Source organism: Schistocerca serialis, chromosome 4, assembly GCF_023864345.2.
Source record: "Schistocerca serialis cubense isolate TAMUIC-IGC-003099 chromosome 4, iqSchSeri2.2, whole genome shotgun sequence".
NCBI lineage: Eukaryota > Metazoa > Arthropoda > Insecta > Orthoptera > Acrididae > Schistocerca > Schistocerca serialis.
Window position 1 is genome coordinate 409,355,035 of NC_064641.1, and position 17,413 is coordinate 409,372,447.

Sequence of the window (17,413 nt, forward strand, 5' to 3'; positions counted from 1 at the left end):
TTACTAGAAATGACACAGGAGAAAGCTTAATCGAGTTCTGTAATAGATTTCAGCTACTAATAGCGAATACTCTTTTAAGGATCACAAGAGCAGGACATACACTTGGAAAAGGCAGGGATATACGAGAAGATTTCAGTTAGATTACATCACGGTCAGGAACAGATTCAGAAATCAGGTACTGGGTTGTAAGACGTACCCAGAACAGTTCTAGGCTCAGATCGAAATATAGTAACGGTGAAGAGTAGAATGAAGTTTAAGAAGCTAGCCAGGAAGAATCAAAACGTAATGAGGTGGGAAACGGATGTGCTAAGGAATGAGGAGATATGCTTGACATTCTCTGAGGATATAGATATTGGGATAGTGAATAGCACAGTAGGCAGCTCGTTTAAAGAGGAATGGACATCACGGAAGTACGAAAGAAAAATACAGGTACAAATAAGGTAGCTGCGAAGAAGCCTTGGGTAATACAAGAAGTACTCCAGTTGATCGATGAAATAAAGAGGTACAAAAATGTTCAGGGAAATTCAGGAGTACAGACATACAAATCATTTATAAACGAAATGAACAAGGAGAGCAGGGAAGCTAAGATGGAATGGCTGCAGGAAAAATGTGACTCAATCGGAAAAGAAATGGTTGTCGGAAGGACTGACTCAGCACGTAGAGCAGTCAAAACAAAATTCGGTAAAATTAAAAGCAAAGGTGGTAACATTAAGAGTGTAGTGGGATATACAGTGTTGAATGCAGAGGTGAGAGAAGACAGATGGAAAAAGAACACTGGAGTCCTTTGCGAGGGGGAGGACTTGTCTGATGACGTGATAGAGTAAGAAACCGGAGTCGATCTAGAAGAGATCGTTGATCCGGTGTTAGAATCATGATTTAAAAGAGCTTTGGAAGACTTAAGATAAAATAAGTCATAAGGGATATTTAACATTCCCTCTCAACCTCTCAATTTTTTAAATAATTGGGGAAGTGGCAACAAAGTGACTGTGTGTAGAATATATGAGTCACGTGATATGCCATCTGACTTTCGGGAAAAACATCATCCACAACATTCCGAAGATTGCAAGAGCCTATAAGAGCGACATTTATCACGCATTCACCTTAACAGCTCTTGCATCCAAGTACTGACAAGAATACTACACAGAAGAATGGAAAAGAAAACTGAAGATGTGCAGGAGACTATCAGTTTGGCTTTAGGAAAGACAAACGTACCGGAGAGGCAATTAAGACGTTGGGGTTGATAATGGAAACAAGCTTGAAGAAAAATCAAGACATGTTCATAGGATTTGTCGACCTGGAAAAAGCGTTCGACAGTGTAAAATGGTGCAAGGTGTTCGAAAATCTGAGAAAAATAGGGGTAAGTTACAGAAAAATATACAATATGTTCAAGAACTAAGTGGGAAGAATAAGAGTGGGAGTCGAACAACGAAGTACTCCGATTAAAAAGCGTGTAAGACAGGGATGTAGTCTTTCGCCGCTACTATTAAATCTATACACCGAAGAAGAAATGACTGAAGTAAAAGAAAGTTTCAAGAACGGAATTAAAATTGAAAGTGAAAGGATATGAATTGTAAGATTCACTGATGACATTGCTGTCATTAGTGAAAGTGAAGAAGAATTACAGGATCTGCTAAACGGAGTGAAGTCTAACGAGTACAGAATATGGACTGAGAGTGAATAGGACATTGCAGTGGGTGCGCGACCATCGGGATTCGATCGTTGATCAATGGAAACGTGTCTGGTATGCGGGTGAATCACTGTTTTGCTGCACTAGGTTGGTGGGCGAATCCACAAACGCCGTCGTGGAAATGAACGGCGCCTCGAAACTTGTAGCGCGCCAAGGACTCAGGGTGGTGAGAGCAGTTTTATGCTGTGGAAGACATTCTCCTGCGCTTAGATGGGACCTGCGGTAGTAATCGAAGACACGCTGACAGTTGCAAACCACTTGCATCCCTTACTTCTTGATGTCATTCCCTATGCTGACGTCGTCTTTCTTCAATATAATTGTCCGGGTCTCGGAGTCATAACCGTGCTACAATGGCCTGAGGAGCGTTACACTGAAATCACGATGATATCTCGGAGATCAAATCCTATGGAACCCATCTGAGTCGCCACTGGGCACCATCATCGCGTACACAAAACGGCGGCCGGTTATTTACGCAAATTACATGACCTGTGGGTAGACATCGAACAGGCGCACACGCACTCTTATATGAGTTAACCGTTACAACATACCTCCACAAACCTACCAAGAAACTGTCGGAGCCGGCCGGGGTGGCCGAGCGGTTCTAAGCTCTACAGTCTGGAACCGCGCGACCGCTACGGTCACAGGTTCGAATCCTGCCTCTGGCATGGATGTGTGTGATGTCGTTAGGTTGGTTAGGTTTAAGTAGTTCTAAGTTCTAGGGGACTGATGCCCTCAGCAGTTAAGTCCCATAGTGCTCAGAGCCATTTTTTGAAACTGTCGGATCGATGACACGCAGAATCAGAGATGTATTTCATTCCGAAGGTGGACAAACGAGCTATTAAGTAGCTGGTCATAATGTTTTGGCTCATCAGAGTATAGCTTAACGATAAACACGGCAAATGCGAAGGTGATTAAGAGTAGGTGGAAGGAGATTGAAGACTTGCTCGAGATCAAAACTGGTAACGATACTGTAGTGGAGGAAGTGGAGGAATTCTGCTAGATAGGAAGTGAGATTTCACGAGACTGTGGAAGTAAGGAAGTCATTATAAGAGGATTGGCACATGCAAAGCTTCACTGATATCGGATACTAATATGGAACTGAGGGAGACGTTCTTGTAAGTGTACGTCATGGATACAGTATTACATGAAAATGAAACGTGGACTTAGGGAATCAAGAAATGAAAACATTAAAAAGTTGGGAACGTGTACCATCAAACTGTGTTAAAAACTATGTGGAAATAATATCATGTATAAAATCGAATAGTTCTAATATGAGTGAGTTAAGATAGATTTCTATAGACGACGTTTGCCAAAACACGGGAATGGTTAATAGGGCATTTGCGACAACATACAGGAGTAGTTAAACTGGTACTAAAAACAGCGGTAAATATGACAACATAGTTCAAGATGGAGGGCAGCATCAAACGACGAAGGATTACTGCCTAATAAAGAGAAATATAAAAATAAAACTTGCTACTTTGGGTAGCAGGTCAATCTTCGTAATATCTCACGAAACTATTATGCGTATGTTAGCTGACTAATGGTGCAACGGCCAACATGGGGGTAGGAAATATGACTCCTGACGTTTAAAATATGCGGAAACGTAGTCTAGTCAGACATTCACATATAAAATCTGTGTTTTTTGTAAGAAGTGAATATGCCAACAGTGTTCATCCGTCAGGTGTTAATTTAATCATCGTATGAGCTTCGTTTATCTGTACTGAGGGGGGACTCGCAGGTATGCCTACAACTATCTCATCCAGACGTACTCATTCCGGTACCGTCGTCAACGGGTGTGGATGCTTGATGAGTACTTGTGTGTTCTACAGGATGATGAAAAAGTTCCATTACCCCTATGTATTATTATATATTACGTAGATGTTACGAATTGTTGTTTTTGTTCTTGTTGTAGGTGCTGATACAGGCTCAAATCACGGCTGATAAGTTTACTTACACCGTAGAGGAATGGATGGCAACGAGGACGTTGGCTCACGAATGACCCTGTGCAGGCAAATCAATAAGAGATGTTCAGCATTGCTTCACTCTCAGGTTTCCGAAAGCTCCCGCAGCAAAACCAAAAATTTTACAGTGTGAGGAAAAGCTCTTTGCAGGCGGCAGCCTAAAAGTTAAGTCCTGCTCAGGACGACGACCAACAACACTGGAAACATGTGTAGGGTCTACAGCGTGTGTCGGACGTTCGCCAAAGAAGTCCATTCGTAAGCGCTCACAGAAATTGGAAGTTCCATACTGGATCTACATCTGCGTCTCGTGGTGTGTGGCGGAGGCTACTTCTGGTACCACTAACTGATTCCCCGCCTCCTATCCTATTACACTCGCGAATGGGAGTAGAAAGAATGATTGTCGGTAGGCCTATGTATTGGTTTTAATTTTTCAAATTTTATTATAATAGCAGGCAGTAATATGTTGTCCGACTCATCCTAGAAAAATGTTCTCTCGAAATTTCAATAATAAATCTCTCCGTTATGCACAACGCTTCTCTTGTCACATCCGGAAAAGGTGATTGTTGAGCCGCTCTTCGTTGTATCTTCACTTTGCTCTCTCTCTCTCTCTCTCTCTCTCTCTCTCTCTCTAGCTCTCTCTTCTGCCAGTCATACCTGGTAAGGATCACATCCTGATGAACGGTACTAATGAATCGGTGCAGAAAACTCCTTGTAAGCCACTTCCTTCATGGGTGAGTTACATTTCCTTAAGATATTTCCTATGAATCTTAATCTGACATCTACTTTGTTTATGTGGTCGTTCCACCTAAGATCGCATTGGATAGTTACTCCTAGATATTTTGCGGTAGATACTGTTACCAGAAATTTCTTATTAATCGTTTCTATGTACAGTAGTGGCTTTCTTTTCCTTTTTATGCGTAATACGTTACATTTATTCACGTTCAGGATCAACAGCCAGAACCTGCACGATTGATCGATCCCCTGCAGGTCATTCTGCAAATCAATAGCATCTCTGGCATTGCTACTTTGTTGTAGACAACAGCATCATCTGCGAACAGCCCTAAAGAACATCCGACGCTACTACATCATTTATATACATTGTAAACAATAACGATCCTATCACACATCCTTAGGGTGCTCCAGATTTTGCCTGTAAGTTTGTCGATTCTGTTCCTTTAAAAGTGATATGTTGTGCTCCTTCTGTAAGGAAGTCTTGAGTCCAGTCGCAAACCTGGTCCAATATTCGATAAGCTCGTATATTTTTCACCAAACGACAGTGCGGGACGTTATCAAAGGCCTTCCTGAAGTCAAGGAGCATGGCATCAACCTGAGAGCCATTGTCTACAGTATTATGCAGCTCATGGATGAACACTACTAGATGAGTTTCGCAAGATCCCTGTTTGCGGAATCAATGTTGATTATAGCAGTGGAGATCTTCGTACTCCAAAAACGTCATAATTCTGGAGCTGAACATAAAACATGTTCCATAATTCTATAAGATGGACTCGGCATTACAGAACCATATAGAGAGAAGCATTTAAATATTAGTTTGTTACCGAATAATGACATGCCAAAGGTCATCAGGTTTTTGGGCTAGTGCTGTTTTTTTTACAACTTTTCCTTTGTAGAGGAAAGGGTTTTTCCGGAAAAGTGTGCAATATATTACAGTGCAAAAGTTAGAAACATTTATTTCTGGAATAAAGAAAACTCACATTTTGTAAAGAACGTGAAAACAATCCATTGCATGTCATGATCTGGGATGCAATGTCTACAATCCACTTTATAGGTACGCAATTCTTTTTCGGTGCTGTGAATCAAATTGAGTATGTCACCATGTTCGATAATTGGTTTATTCCACACCTGCAGGATCGGGAACCGCGTTGTCGTGCATGGTTGCAGCAGAATGGGGCACCAGCCCATTATATTCTCAATGAGGTATTTTATGATAAACGGATTAGACGTGGTTATGTTTCGAAAACGGTGGTGTACACACAGACACTCTGGAATAAATAATGAAGAATAGTCATACTACCTCAGATCTGTCCTTTGCCAAGATCGCAGTAATACAATATGATCATTACAAATATATGGACACAGGGTGGGGCTTTTTGATAACTCTATAGTATTGTGTAATCTATGAGTTTATGTCGACGATGTAAATATCAACAAGGAGTGAATACAGTTTATTCCTCTAGAACAGCACTAATAATACCAACAAATCCAATATTTACATTTGACACACAGATCACTGACGATGAAACATGGCGTCATTTCTTTGGGCCATTGAAGAGCTTTAGAGTTCAAACCATAATGTCGATGCCAATTCTGATGATCATATGCACTGTCACCTTCTTTTAGCAAATACTGTAAGTATTTTATTTCCTTTGTCAAGCTACCTACTTGAGAACTCACTGCATTCCTTTAACAAACTGCGTTAGCTTAGTGAGTCAGAGACGTTACAGTGACGAACTACTGTCAGAAGATCTTGCTGCAATTATTTGGATTATTTCTTGTAAGTGGTGGAAGCTTCTGTCCAAAATTCAAAACTAATGACAGCTGTGAAGTTGAGGAATTTAACAAACGTAAAAGCAAACTAAGTTCAGAGTCTTAAGAAATTTTGTTTCAAATTAATTGCTAGATGCGACAACAAAACGATTCAATGGAGGGGAAGAGTGAAAAGACCTACTATTAAACTTAACAACATTAAATGAGGTACAACAATAATAGAGTGTTTAAGTAAATGACTTAATTGACCAGGAAACCGTACGCCTAATACTACAAGAGGGATTTTAAGATTTGACAGTAGCTACAACAAAATTGACGTAAGTATTAATAAAACAATTCAAGAAGTCGTTTCATCACAATCACACAGTGACGGACTTGAATAACTAGAGTAAATATTTCGCCAATCAGCTCTAAAATTATAATGACAGCTTGGGCGAATTTCATACGACTGTTACTACTGAGAAGCAATTCGAATAATGCAGCCTCCAACTAATAACCGTTGCATAAGGCTAAACAGTAGACCCACAGAAGTCCAACTTGAACTTTGCTCAAACTCAGATTGTAGTTTACGGACAACCATGAACGCACAAATGACAAGCTGCCAGAGAGCTTAACCAACATACTTAAAGTTGCTTATACTTTTAACAAGGAAAGATGTCTAAATTCTAAATTCTTGAAAATAAACACATAATAAGGAGACCGTTACAGCCTGTACTGCAACACCAATTAAGCAAGCAGAATAGTAAATTAAACTCATGAATTCACTAGGGAGTAGTACTATATAGAGTGCGCACAGCCATTGACCTACTCCCGTAGAACGCATTGCGTACAGTTTAACATAAACGGTCAAACTTTTGATTCACTGAGGGCGTCTCAGACAGCACCTCAACAACAAGGCACCAACAGCCCACAACGTAAAAATGTGTCTCAAACTGATCTTTTTAATTATTTTTTTAAGATCGCTTCCCCTAGACGTAGCCCGGCAGGTACAAACAGCCGACGCTACTCACAGTCAGTCACTGGTGCGTCGCGTTCCTTGCATACAACTCCGCTGGCCGTCCAAAAGGCCCTCCTGTCCCGCAACAGGCTCAGCGCTACGTGGTCACTTCCTGCACGCCGCGGTCCTTCCTCTGACCGTGCTTTTTTTGGTGGTAAGTTCCTATGGGATCAAACTGCTGAGGTCATCGGTCCCTAGCCTTACACATTATTTAATCCAACTTACTCTAACTTACGCTAAGGACAACACATACAACCAAGCCCGAAGGAGGAATCGACCCTCCGACGGGGTTAGCCGTGCCAACCATGGCAAGGCGCCTCAAACCGCTTGGCTACCCCGCGCGGCTGGGACCCCGTGCTACTTGGAGCCAACTTCCCAACTGCGAGGCGCGCTGTCGCACCACAGAGGCGTGTTCGGACAAAGATAGCAGCACGAGGTCACAACCGACAATAGAGAGATCTAAGCGAGCCGCACGGCTCAGTACTAGCATTTCTGAGCACTCTCCGGTATGAACGCACTTTTATCAACTACAGGGTACACATATCACTAGGAAAAGAACAAAATAAAGAAATAAAGGATTCAGCCAGAATGCGTGAACAGGAAATAATTATAGAACAGCGAAAGGAAAAGAGAGGCTGTATCAACACAGATATATCTGTACCATTGTTTTTTGTGTTGTTGTTGTTGTTGTTGTTGTTATTGTTGTAGTCTTCCGTCCAGAGACTGGTTTGATGCAGCTGTCCATGACACTCTATCCTGTGCAAGCTTCTTCATCTCCCAGTACCTTCTGCAACTTACATCCTTCTGAATCTGTTTAGTGTATTTATCTCTTGGCCTCCCTCTATGATTTTTACCCCCCCACGCTGCCCTACAGTACTAAATTGGTGATATCTTGATGCCTCATAACATGTCCTACCAACCGATCCCTTCTTCTAGTCAAGTTGTGCCACAAATATCTCTTCTCTCTAATTCTATTCAATACCTCCTCATTAGTTATGTGATCTACCCATCTAATCTTCAGCATTCTTCTGTAGCACCACATTTCAAAAGATTCTATTCTCTTCTTGTCCAAACTATTAATCTTCCACGTTTCACTTCCATACATGGCTACACTCCATACAAATACTTCCAGAAACGACTTCCTGACACTTAAATCTATATTCGATGTTAACAAATTTCTCTTCCTCAGAAATGCTTTCCTTGCCATTGCCAGTCTACATTTGATATCCTCTCTACTTCGACCATCATCAGTTGTTTTGCTCCCCAAATAACAAAACTCATTTACTACTTAAAGTGTCTCATTTCCTAATCTAATTCCCTCAGCATCACCCGACTTAATTCGACTACATTCCATGATCCTCGTTTTGCTTTTGTTGATGTTCATCTTATATCCTCCTTTCGAGACCCTTTCCATTCCGTTCAACTGCTCTTCCAAGTTCTTTGCTGTCTCTGACAGAATTACAATGTCATCGGTAAACCTCAAAGTTTTTATTTCTTCTCCATGGATTTTAATACCTAATATAAGTGTTCGTTATTCCTATGCACTTTTCGAGAGTGGAACAGTAGAGAAATAGCTTGAAGATGGTTCGATGAACCCATTTCCAGGCACCTGATTATGAATTGCAGAGTAATCATGTAGATGTAGATGCAGACGGGGTCTCTGGGCCAACAATGATATACAATTATTATCATAGTACAAACAAGGAACGTAGTTAAACATTACGTTAGGACTATGTTCGTAAAATTTTTAAGTTGATCATAGTTTTAACGATTTTTCTGTACTTTGTATTTCAATAATTCCAGTCACTGCCCTAATTTATTTACTGAAGTTTAAGTATTTGTACTTGATAATTTTGCTAAACTGCATAAACACAGGAAATGGCCCCTGAGAAGATAAAGAGAGTGTATCAGTTTTGATGTACTGGGTGAGTTTGAGAAATGTGGGCAAACTGCAACAAACTATCCCTGAGAAGATAAGGAGTAAAAGTGGTCATATAGTCATATGGCCAGGATTGCGTTGTACGGGAGGTTCATGTACTTCAAATTAGAGATAAAAGGTATGTAATACCTTTGAAAGCTCACATGTAAACACACCAGATATGTGCGAATGTCCCCTCTGTACTAGTGTTTGAGTGGAATGGTAGCAGCGAATCACCAACACTGAGACACTCTCAGCAAGCGGGTGGGCACTATTCGCAACTGTCTCATGGGACCAGTAATCCGTTCATCACGTCTGACAGGCGAAACACATCTGCTCTTCCTGCTTGTGATCCTCTCTCCTTTTCTGGTGCCTTATATGGTACGAAGAGTGAGGTGGGTGCTACATCCTCCAGCTCACTTCTGAATTTCTGTGCGGATGCAAATCGACAACATTTACTGTACCTCGACCACACATTGAGGCTGAACTGGTGTTGATGGTCTGCTGCAACAACATCACCAAACTGCTAGTACAGACAGACTATTCACACTTACCTGCTGTGCTCTGACGTATGTTTTCAGTCTCTGATACCAGCAAAGATATTTTATCTCCATCTTTAGATGGGTGTACCGCCTTTGGAACACGTTCCAACACATTTTCATATGTCCATAGCGTCTCTCTTGCCACGTATCCACTTAGCGATCTTTTCCTGCTATTTGTTCCCGTTTATCATAATTGCCCTATGTATCAAAACTGATACACAGATGCAGAATATTAGTAATCGAAAAACTTAATACGAAATTGCAGTGTTGAAAGAATGCCGTAGCACATAGCAAAATGATAGTTCAAAATGTTTTTGACGTACAGAAAATTTAAAGAGTTTTCCAAGAGCTGAAATCTTGATCAGTTAGATACATACAAATTGTTTTCCGCTTTTGTGTGTATTGGGGAGACACTGAAATATTGCCGACATTAAATATATGGAAAATTAAAAGTTTCAGCCAGTCGCAGAAAACTGATAATCCGAATCCTGTTAATAACAGTTTCCTTTCAGTCGTTACTGTATACGTAACAACAGGAAAACAAATTGCAGTTCTGTACAAAATGTCAAGCGAGTCATTCAATGCGTGTTTCATTTGTTGTCTTTTCGTGAAAAAAAGTGTTAACTACCTTGGTGGCATCATTTTAATATTATTGAGTGAGGTTTTGGGTAATGGTGACGTCGTTTCTAATGCATCTAAGAAACATGAGAGAAGAAGGAATTTTTTTATTTCTTTACGATGACTTTTTTATATTGTAATCGCTTAAGGTAAATTGTACGCAGTCAAACGAAGTATGAAAACATAAAACTTTGAAGTCTTAAGAAAAATCGAAGTTTAGGCTACATTCTATTTTTGTTAGTTAGCTTTTTCTATTTATATGAGTCATTGCTGGAGCACGTTGAGCGAATCATCCATATTAACGCTCTATAATAAAAAGTCCGCTTTTTAAAGGAGAATATATAAGTCTGTATGAAAACCTAGTTATTCAACTGGTTGGCAAGAGCACCGTCAATGCCTGCTCAAGTCGTTCTTGATTAAATCAATATATATTTGTAAATTAATTCTGGCATCACGAGTGATTTTCTCGTATTTACATTCCCATCTGCCCAGTATCCTTTACCAAATATCATCTCAATGCGACACCCCATGTATTCTAAGAGTAATTTCTTATGCAATACTCTGTCTGTTACAGCCTCCCGCAGAACAGAGCTATGCTTATCTATTTGTAACTCGAAACTTCGTAAAGGAAGTTTAACGAGCTGTGACAACGTGAAGCTTTTATGTATGTGGAAATCAGTGAGGCCCTTTAACTCGGTCAACTGGCCTTACAGGTAAACCAGTAGAGATATTGCCATCGTAGTCAGATGTGTGTTTACTTTTTCAGTCTTTGACATATGTAGCTTTCTGGACTGGTACAAACACATTCTTTGCACAGATTTTCCCTACAAGAAATGAGGTATGTGCGCTGTCACGTAGTCATGTAGTAGACATATGCTGCCAGCTTTTTACTTCTACATTAATTATTTTGTTTTACCTATATTGTGTCCACCGCAAGACCAGTTTAATTCGTAATTTAGATAACGAAGTCCGGGACTTTGAAACTTTATACTGGGATTTATGTTGACCAAGAAGTAAGTACACAATTATTTAAGTACACAATTATTTAATGTCTTCAAACAAATGTCGCTAATGTTTCAGTTTGGTCTTAATATTCTGCAGCTAAAGTCTACTACATAAATGGTTAATTAGCTGCTAGTGACTGCAATAGTGTTACAAAGTCAGATCGAGTGACGCTAACAAACAGAACAAAATAAATACGCCGGTCCTGATTCAATAATGCTGTCACAGAAGACTCACCAGGTCGTCGTAGTTCGGCGCTGTCACGCTGTATAAGCCATACTGGAACATGAGCATCTGCCCGTAACTGTGGAAGTCTAGGTAGACCTGGAAGTCGTCGCCCAGACTCGCCAAAAATTCTGAGAAGGTCCTCGTTTCAACCTCGGAGAAGGGTTCTGGACCGGCAAAGTCCGATGAACACACTGTGGAGCTGGCACCTTCTTCTGTTGGTGAGGAAACACAAATGCTTGTGAACACATGATTACTGAGGCCATTTATTCGTGTATCTATGCAGTTGCTTCTAGATTTATGAGAGCGCTTCTTCGTTGTAGCAAACTACAGAATGAACACCTTTGACCTAGATATAGCTAGAAAATGCCAATGACATGCATATTTAAACTCAAAGAGATTTACAGTGTGTATAGATGAAAGGGATGGAGTTCTCTAGCTCTCAATGTTTTGCTGTTGTTCTCGTATGTTCAATGACTGGGGTCTCGCCGCGTTGGTCTGTTCTGTACAAGTCTCTTCGTCGTTTCGGACCTACTACAACCAACAGCCATTTCAGTTATCCCCTCAGCTCTCATCTCGACGTTGGTTGAAACTCTTACCGCACTTTTCACTACGTGTCCTATGGCAATTAGCTTAGAATAAAGTTAAAGGATAATGCCAATGGACACTCGTATCTAAATCCTGGAACATGTTTTCGTGATTTTGCAACTGATAATTCGTGCCCGAGTTAAAGAATGTGTTTGGTTGAATAGAAAAAAGACAAAAGTCACCTACATACACGTATAATTTATCCTTAATTATATGTAATACTCATTTTAGTTTCGAGTATTGGAGAATCGTAAATACTATCAACCTTAGGAAGGTTATTTAATTGCTGCACCACTGTGTACAAAGACACAGAGATAATTACGTTCATTAGATACCAATGGACATACGAGTATTGTGAAAGGCGGACCAGTACTTGCTGTAGATTCAATACTTACCTCCCCAGTGGAAGTCCCAGTTACGATTCGGGTCAGCCCCGTAGCACGGCGTGTATGGGGTGCGAGTCCCGCGCCAGTTGCGATCCTGCGGACAGATGTCAATCCTGAGCACGACGACAGCTGGGAAGCACTTGTACTCTACATCAGCTCCCGTAGTCCAGAAGCTACTGAGAAACTCCAAGGCAGAGGCTACTTTCTAAACTTCCCGATAGATCAAAACTTTATGCGGGACTGCGTTTCGAACCCGAAACTTCGCACTTCCCTGCCAATGGTCTTACTGACTGATTCAGGCATGACTCGTGGCCTATCCTCACAGCATCAATTACGCAGCGCCTTTCTCTAGCTACGCCAACTACATGCAAGGTTACCTGTATACTTTTCTATCCTACTCGGACGTAAACTGAAAATCTCTGTGGTCACTCTCAAGGACAGTCTGAAGAAACTTTCATGTGTAATTTAAACATAGCTGCGCTACAGCAACGGTTCCACGTAAATCAGACTAAGAGCAGCCGACCAGTTGCAAAGGATAAAGTAATCTTTACCTAGGTTTCAATAGATATAAATCTATCTTCTTCAGAAGACGGCAGTATTATAACAACATGAAGTGATATGTCCTTATCGTTTAGGCAAACATCTGCATAGTTCGCGACATGAGCGCCACCTGCCCTGGCCGCTGTGCTACTACGCTGGCCGATTTTACTCAGTCGCTTAGGCGCTCTGCAACTTCTATGTACCTATTTTATTTGTCTGACAAACCCTGTTTTCAGGGCTATATTTTATATGATTAATGTAACTATGCAGATGTTTGCCTAAACGATAAGGACATATCACTTCATGTTGTTATAATACTGCCGTCTTCTGAAGAAGATAGATTTATATCTATTGAAACCTAGCTAAAGATTACTTTATCCTTTGCAACTGGTCGGCTGCTCTTAGTCTGATTTTCATGTGTAACGTCAAACATCACCTTGGGAAGAGACATTGTACTACTTGCGTTTGTTGATGTGGGAGGGGGAGGGGACAACAACGATTATAGAGTGAATGTATTACTGTCACTACAACGCACCAGCATACACTGTAATTAAAATTATTTCATAGCATAAATATACATTGTTCTGTTTCAGAACTGGTCATAACAACATGTAAAACATATTTTCCATCATTCTAGGAATCAATGTATTGGTTAACATTATGGGCTGCTGTGCATACATCTGTCTACTGAAAACACTCTTCAGTTGCTCATATGCATTACGAAATATGCGAGGTGACAGTTTAGAGTTATTCGTCACGTACACAGATACACCCAAGACAAGGTGTTAGTAGCCTACATTTATCTTCATTGGCGCTCCGGATGCTTCTTGAAACGGCGAAACAAGTTTTAGTGCACAGTCATGAAAACCTCTGGCCGGAATTTTGGAATATGTTTCTGAAAATATATTTCACTGAGTGACAGCTATTTCAAATGTTTTAGGTTTCCATTCATATAACACAGTGTGGTCAAAGAAATAAATTTAGGAAGCAATACTCTAAATAAACAAATATGCCGAGTTCTATCTGGATTTAATTGGACCAGAAAGAGAAACAACGACATTATATTCTAGAGTTAATGTCGTAATATGTAACAAATCAAATGGCTCTAAGCACTATGGGACTTAAATTCTGAGGTCATCAGTTCCCCAGAACTTAGAACTACTTAAACTTGACTAACCTAAGGCCATCACACACATCCATTCCCGAGGCAGGATTCGAACCTGCGACCGTAGCGGTAGCGCGGTTCCAGACTGTAGCGTCTAGAACCGCTCTGTCACTCCGGCTGGCAATCTATAACATCACATTAACTAAATTCTTATTGTCATTCCGAAATGGACTTACATACCCTATATAATCGATTAATTCAGCAAAACTGAATAGCATACAGACTATTAACCTGATAAATTTGATAAAGTTTAGCTTGCTACTCACCGTGGTCCAAGTGTATACGTATCCATCAGGGTTGAGGTTAGGGAAGACGTAAAAGTTAAACTGCCTCACGGTGTCCCTTACGGCCGAGTCATTGGTGGTCAGTATCTGATTGATGATCCACGTAGCGGTGGCGGGGCCGATCCACTCACCAGCATGGATGCCTGCCAAGTCATATTTGTAATAATTCCGATCAGAATTAGTAATGCGTGTCAATGCAAAATTTACTGAAAAAAGAATCGTCTAAACAAGAAATCCCAGTGAGTTTTAATAAATAATCCAGTGATTACGGGTTTGACGGCAGATGACAAAACAATCTTGTTCCTGTTACTTGATGGGATCCTCACCGCCGTGTAAGTTTTGCGAATATGACGAAAGCTGTTCTTCATTATCATTACACGATTCATGGTGAAAATGTTTAATTTTCTCACCTGCTGCTTGTGCATGTACACTACCTGACAAAAAAAGTGAAGTATCTAGAAGACCTGATCAGATGCAAATGTAAGTTCGTCTGTGTACACACCATTGACAGGCAAATAAATGACTTGATATGCAATTCTCTGTGACAGGTAGAGTGCACTGGTGTGATTTCTGTTTAGTGGTGCTACCAGACTTGGTGGCGTATAAAATGGGAAGACCATCGTAAAGGACTCATAGATGCCGCGTAATCATGTGAGAAAGCATTATCAGCAACTGACGGTGTTGGAAAGCGAGTAGCGATTGAGCGATCTGTCAGTCGTCCTTAGGAGTTGCGGGCGGCCAACGCCTATCTCTCGTTAGGTTAACGCCGGAAGGTGTGGCGGCTTTGTCTTCTGTGGTAGGAACAGCTATGTAGTGTTCAGCTACTAACGGAACTTTCGTAGAAAAGAAATCCCAAGAAATCAACACTGAACTTCAATAGTAGTGACTTTTCTGTCCGTCAGCAACTATAAAGATGTACATAGATGGTGCACAAGAGCAGCACTAAGATTCAAGTCCAATGAGAGTTATGGTGAAACCAGTTCTACATCGTTGGCTGTAGACTGAAAAAGTTTCGACAACCACATGACTGACGCCGAATTATCTCTCTCTTCAAGCAACGCGTCAGTGTTTCATAGACTAGGATCTCTGTTCTCTAACTTCTCATGTGGCGTCGACAGTCGTCCAATAACGCGTGACAGTTTTCCGAGAGCATCACAGAATATCCAAAGCGTTTCCTTCTCCTTTCTTGTGTGGTTGAGAGGGACGGTTCCTTGCCTTTTATCGTACACGTAATAGTAATAACTGTCGACTGTAGGTCATTTGGTGTGGCAGGTCTCACTGTTGCTACGTCTTCTTTGCTTCAGTCTGGGTCTATCTGCTCAGACGCCTTGCTTCAGCGTTCCCAGCATAAGAAACATGAGGTATGAATTCTCACGAGGGCAAGTTAGCAACTACACGCTTACAACAGGCCTGATTCACATGTGTGTACGCATACGGGTGTTTTATAATGAGGTACGGCGTTTTCTTACTTTTTTACATGTGTGTATATATGTTTTCTACAATTTTTAAATATAAAAGCGATGATTATGGGATACTCTTCTAAACCATTATTGTCGTACATCGCATAGAGATGCAGCTGGCTACTTTTTATGTAAAAAGCACAAAAATGTTTTTCACCACTCTCATAATGTGCGTAGGTTGTGATCCTTCTCCAAGTAACCTTCTAGGTAGAGCAACCACAGCTATGAGTAATCATCTTAGATATTAATAAGCTGCTTCAGCTGTATTTACTCCTTTATTTTTAGATTACTGCCGGTTGCATGGCACTACAAGCCACATCGTCAGGTGAACATCTGTGCAACAGTAAAATCAGTAAAATAACAACCTTGAGACAGCCACTGATATAACTAACTAAAATTATTTTGAGTTTTAAAAATTTATAGAAAGCTATTAAAACGTTTACGTGAGATAATTAAAAAGTTTTTACTCACTTAACTAAAATATTTGCGCTAAAACGCTCGGAATTTGTACTCAACATTCGTTGTCGATTAGAACAAAACATCGTTAAAAGGCGGTATATCATTCAGTAAAAACAGCCCGATTCCAATCCAATATGGTGTATGAGTCTTAAACAAATTATACCATAATGAATCATTGGTAGCGTGTGAATAAATAAAACACCTTTAATACTTAATTCGCCGCTAGCACACAAAACCGAGAATTGGTTACAAGAAAATGTAAAAGTTTTAATAATTTTAAAATTTTTTAAAAAAAAATTAATATAATTTCTTAGATTGATCATATCAGATGTTGTCTCAGGACTGTTATTCCTTCTGGTTTTGCTGTTATACAGATGTTCACCTGAAGATGTGGTTTTTGGTGCCATGAAACCGGAAATGATGTAAAAATAAAGGAATCTGCATTATCGGTGCAATTTTGTCGCTATGTGTTCAATCTTGAACTGGTCAGTGCGTCTTGTACGAACTATTTAGTCTACCATCACACCTCTAAATTCATTTCAAGCTTAGAGATTAGCGCATATTATCACTTTATCGTTACAGCAAGAAGACTTATCAGCAAGGGAAACTGCCCATCGCATTGGCGTACACAACAGCAGTATCATTCAACAATTGTACCCCTATCATACGACAAAAAAAAGACTACTTCTTAGTGGTCACCGGAGGTTAGCAGTGGCTAATGTCTGCTGCCATCAAAATATGGCTCGTAGGTACCCTGAAGAGAGTTCTTGCCTTCTTCAAAGTAAATATGAAGGGCGAAGTCGATCCTGACTATACCCAGCCATCACCAGTCTTTGTTCCTAACATCCATTACGAACAACAATATATACCACCAACACTGTGATGCGCGCAGATGGTGGGCAAAGGAACTCCTGTGATGGAAAGTGGATCAGTGATGTTGGGTTATTTTCACTGATGAATGTAGTATTTATTTGACATCTGATGATCCAGGAAGAAGAGGAAACAGGCGACGAGCTACCACTGCATGTTATAATATTTTACGATACACGTTCAGCAGGGATGCGATTCACGCCTGT

The 17,413-nt window shown here is 40.5% G+C and overlaps 1 protein-coding gene across 1 annotated transcript in view; it reads right to left on the reverse strand.

Moving 5' to 3' along the window:
- Window positions 1–10,492: 10,492 nt before the first annotated feature.
- The window catches only part of LOC126474495 (zinc carboxypeptidase-like), a 72,198-nt gene continuing 65,277 nt past the window's right edge, over window positions 10,493–17,413 (reverse strand). Inside the window, exons 5-9 of the mRNA XM_050101965.1 lie at window positions 14,401–14,561; window positions 12,439–12,523; window positions 11,468–11,670; window positions 10,705–10,869; window positions 10,493–10,534 (exon numbers count right to left, since the gene is read on the reverse strand). Coding sequence (XP_049957922.1) covers window positions 10,493–10,534; window positions 10,705–10,869; window positions 11,468–11,670; window positions 12,439–12,523; window positions 14,401–14,561 — 656 coding nt within the window. The remainder of the gene's footprint in view (window positions 10,535–10,704; window positions 10,870–11,467; window positions 11,671–12,438; window positions 12,524–14,400; window positions 14,562–17,413) is intronic.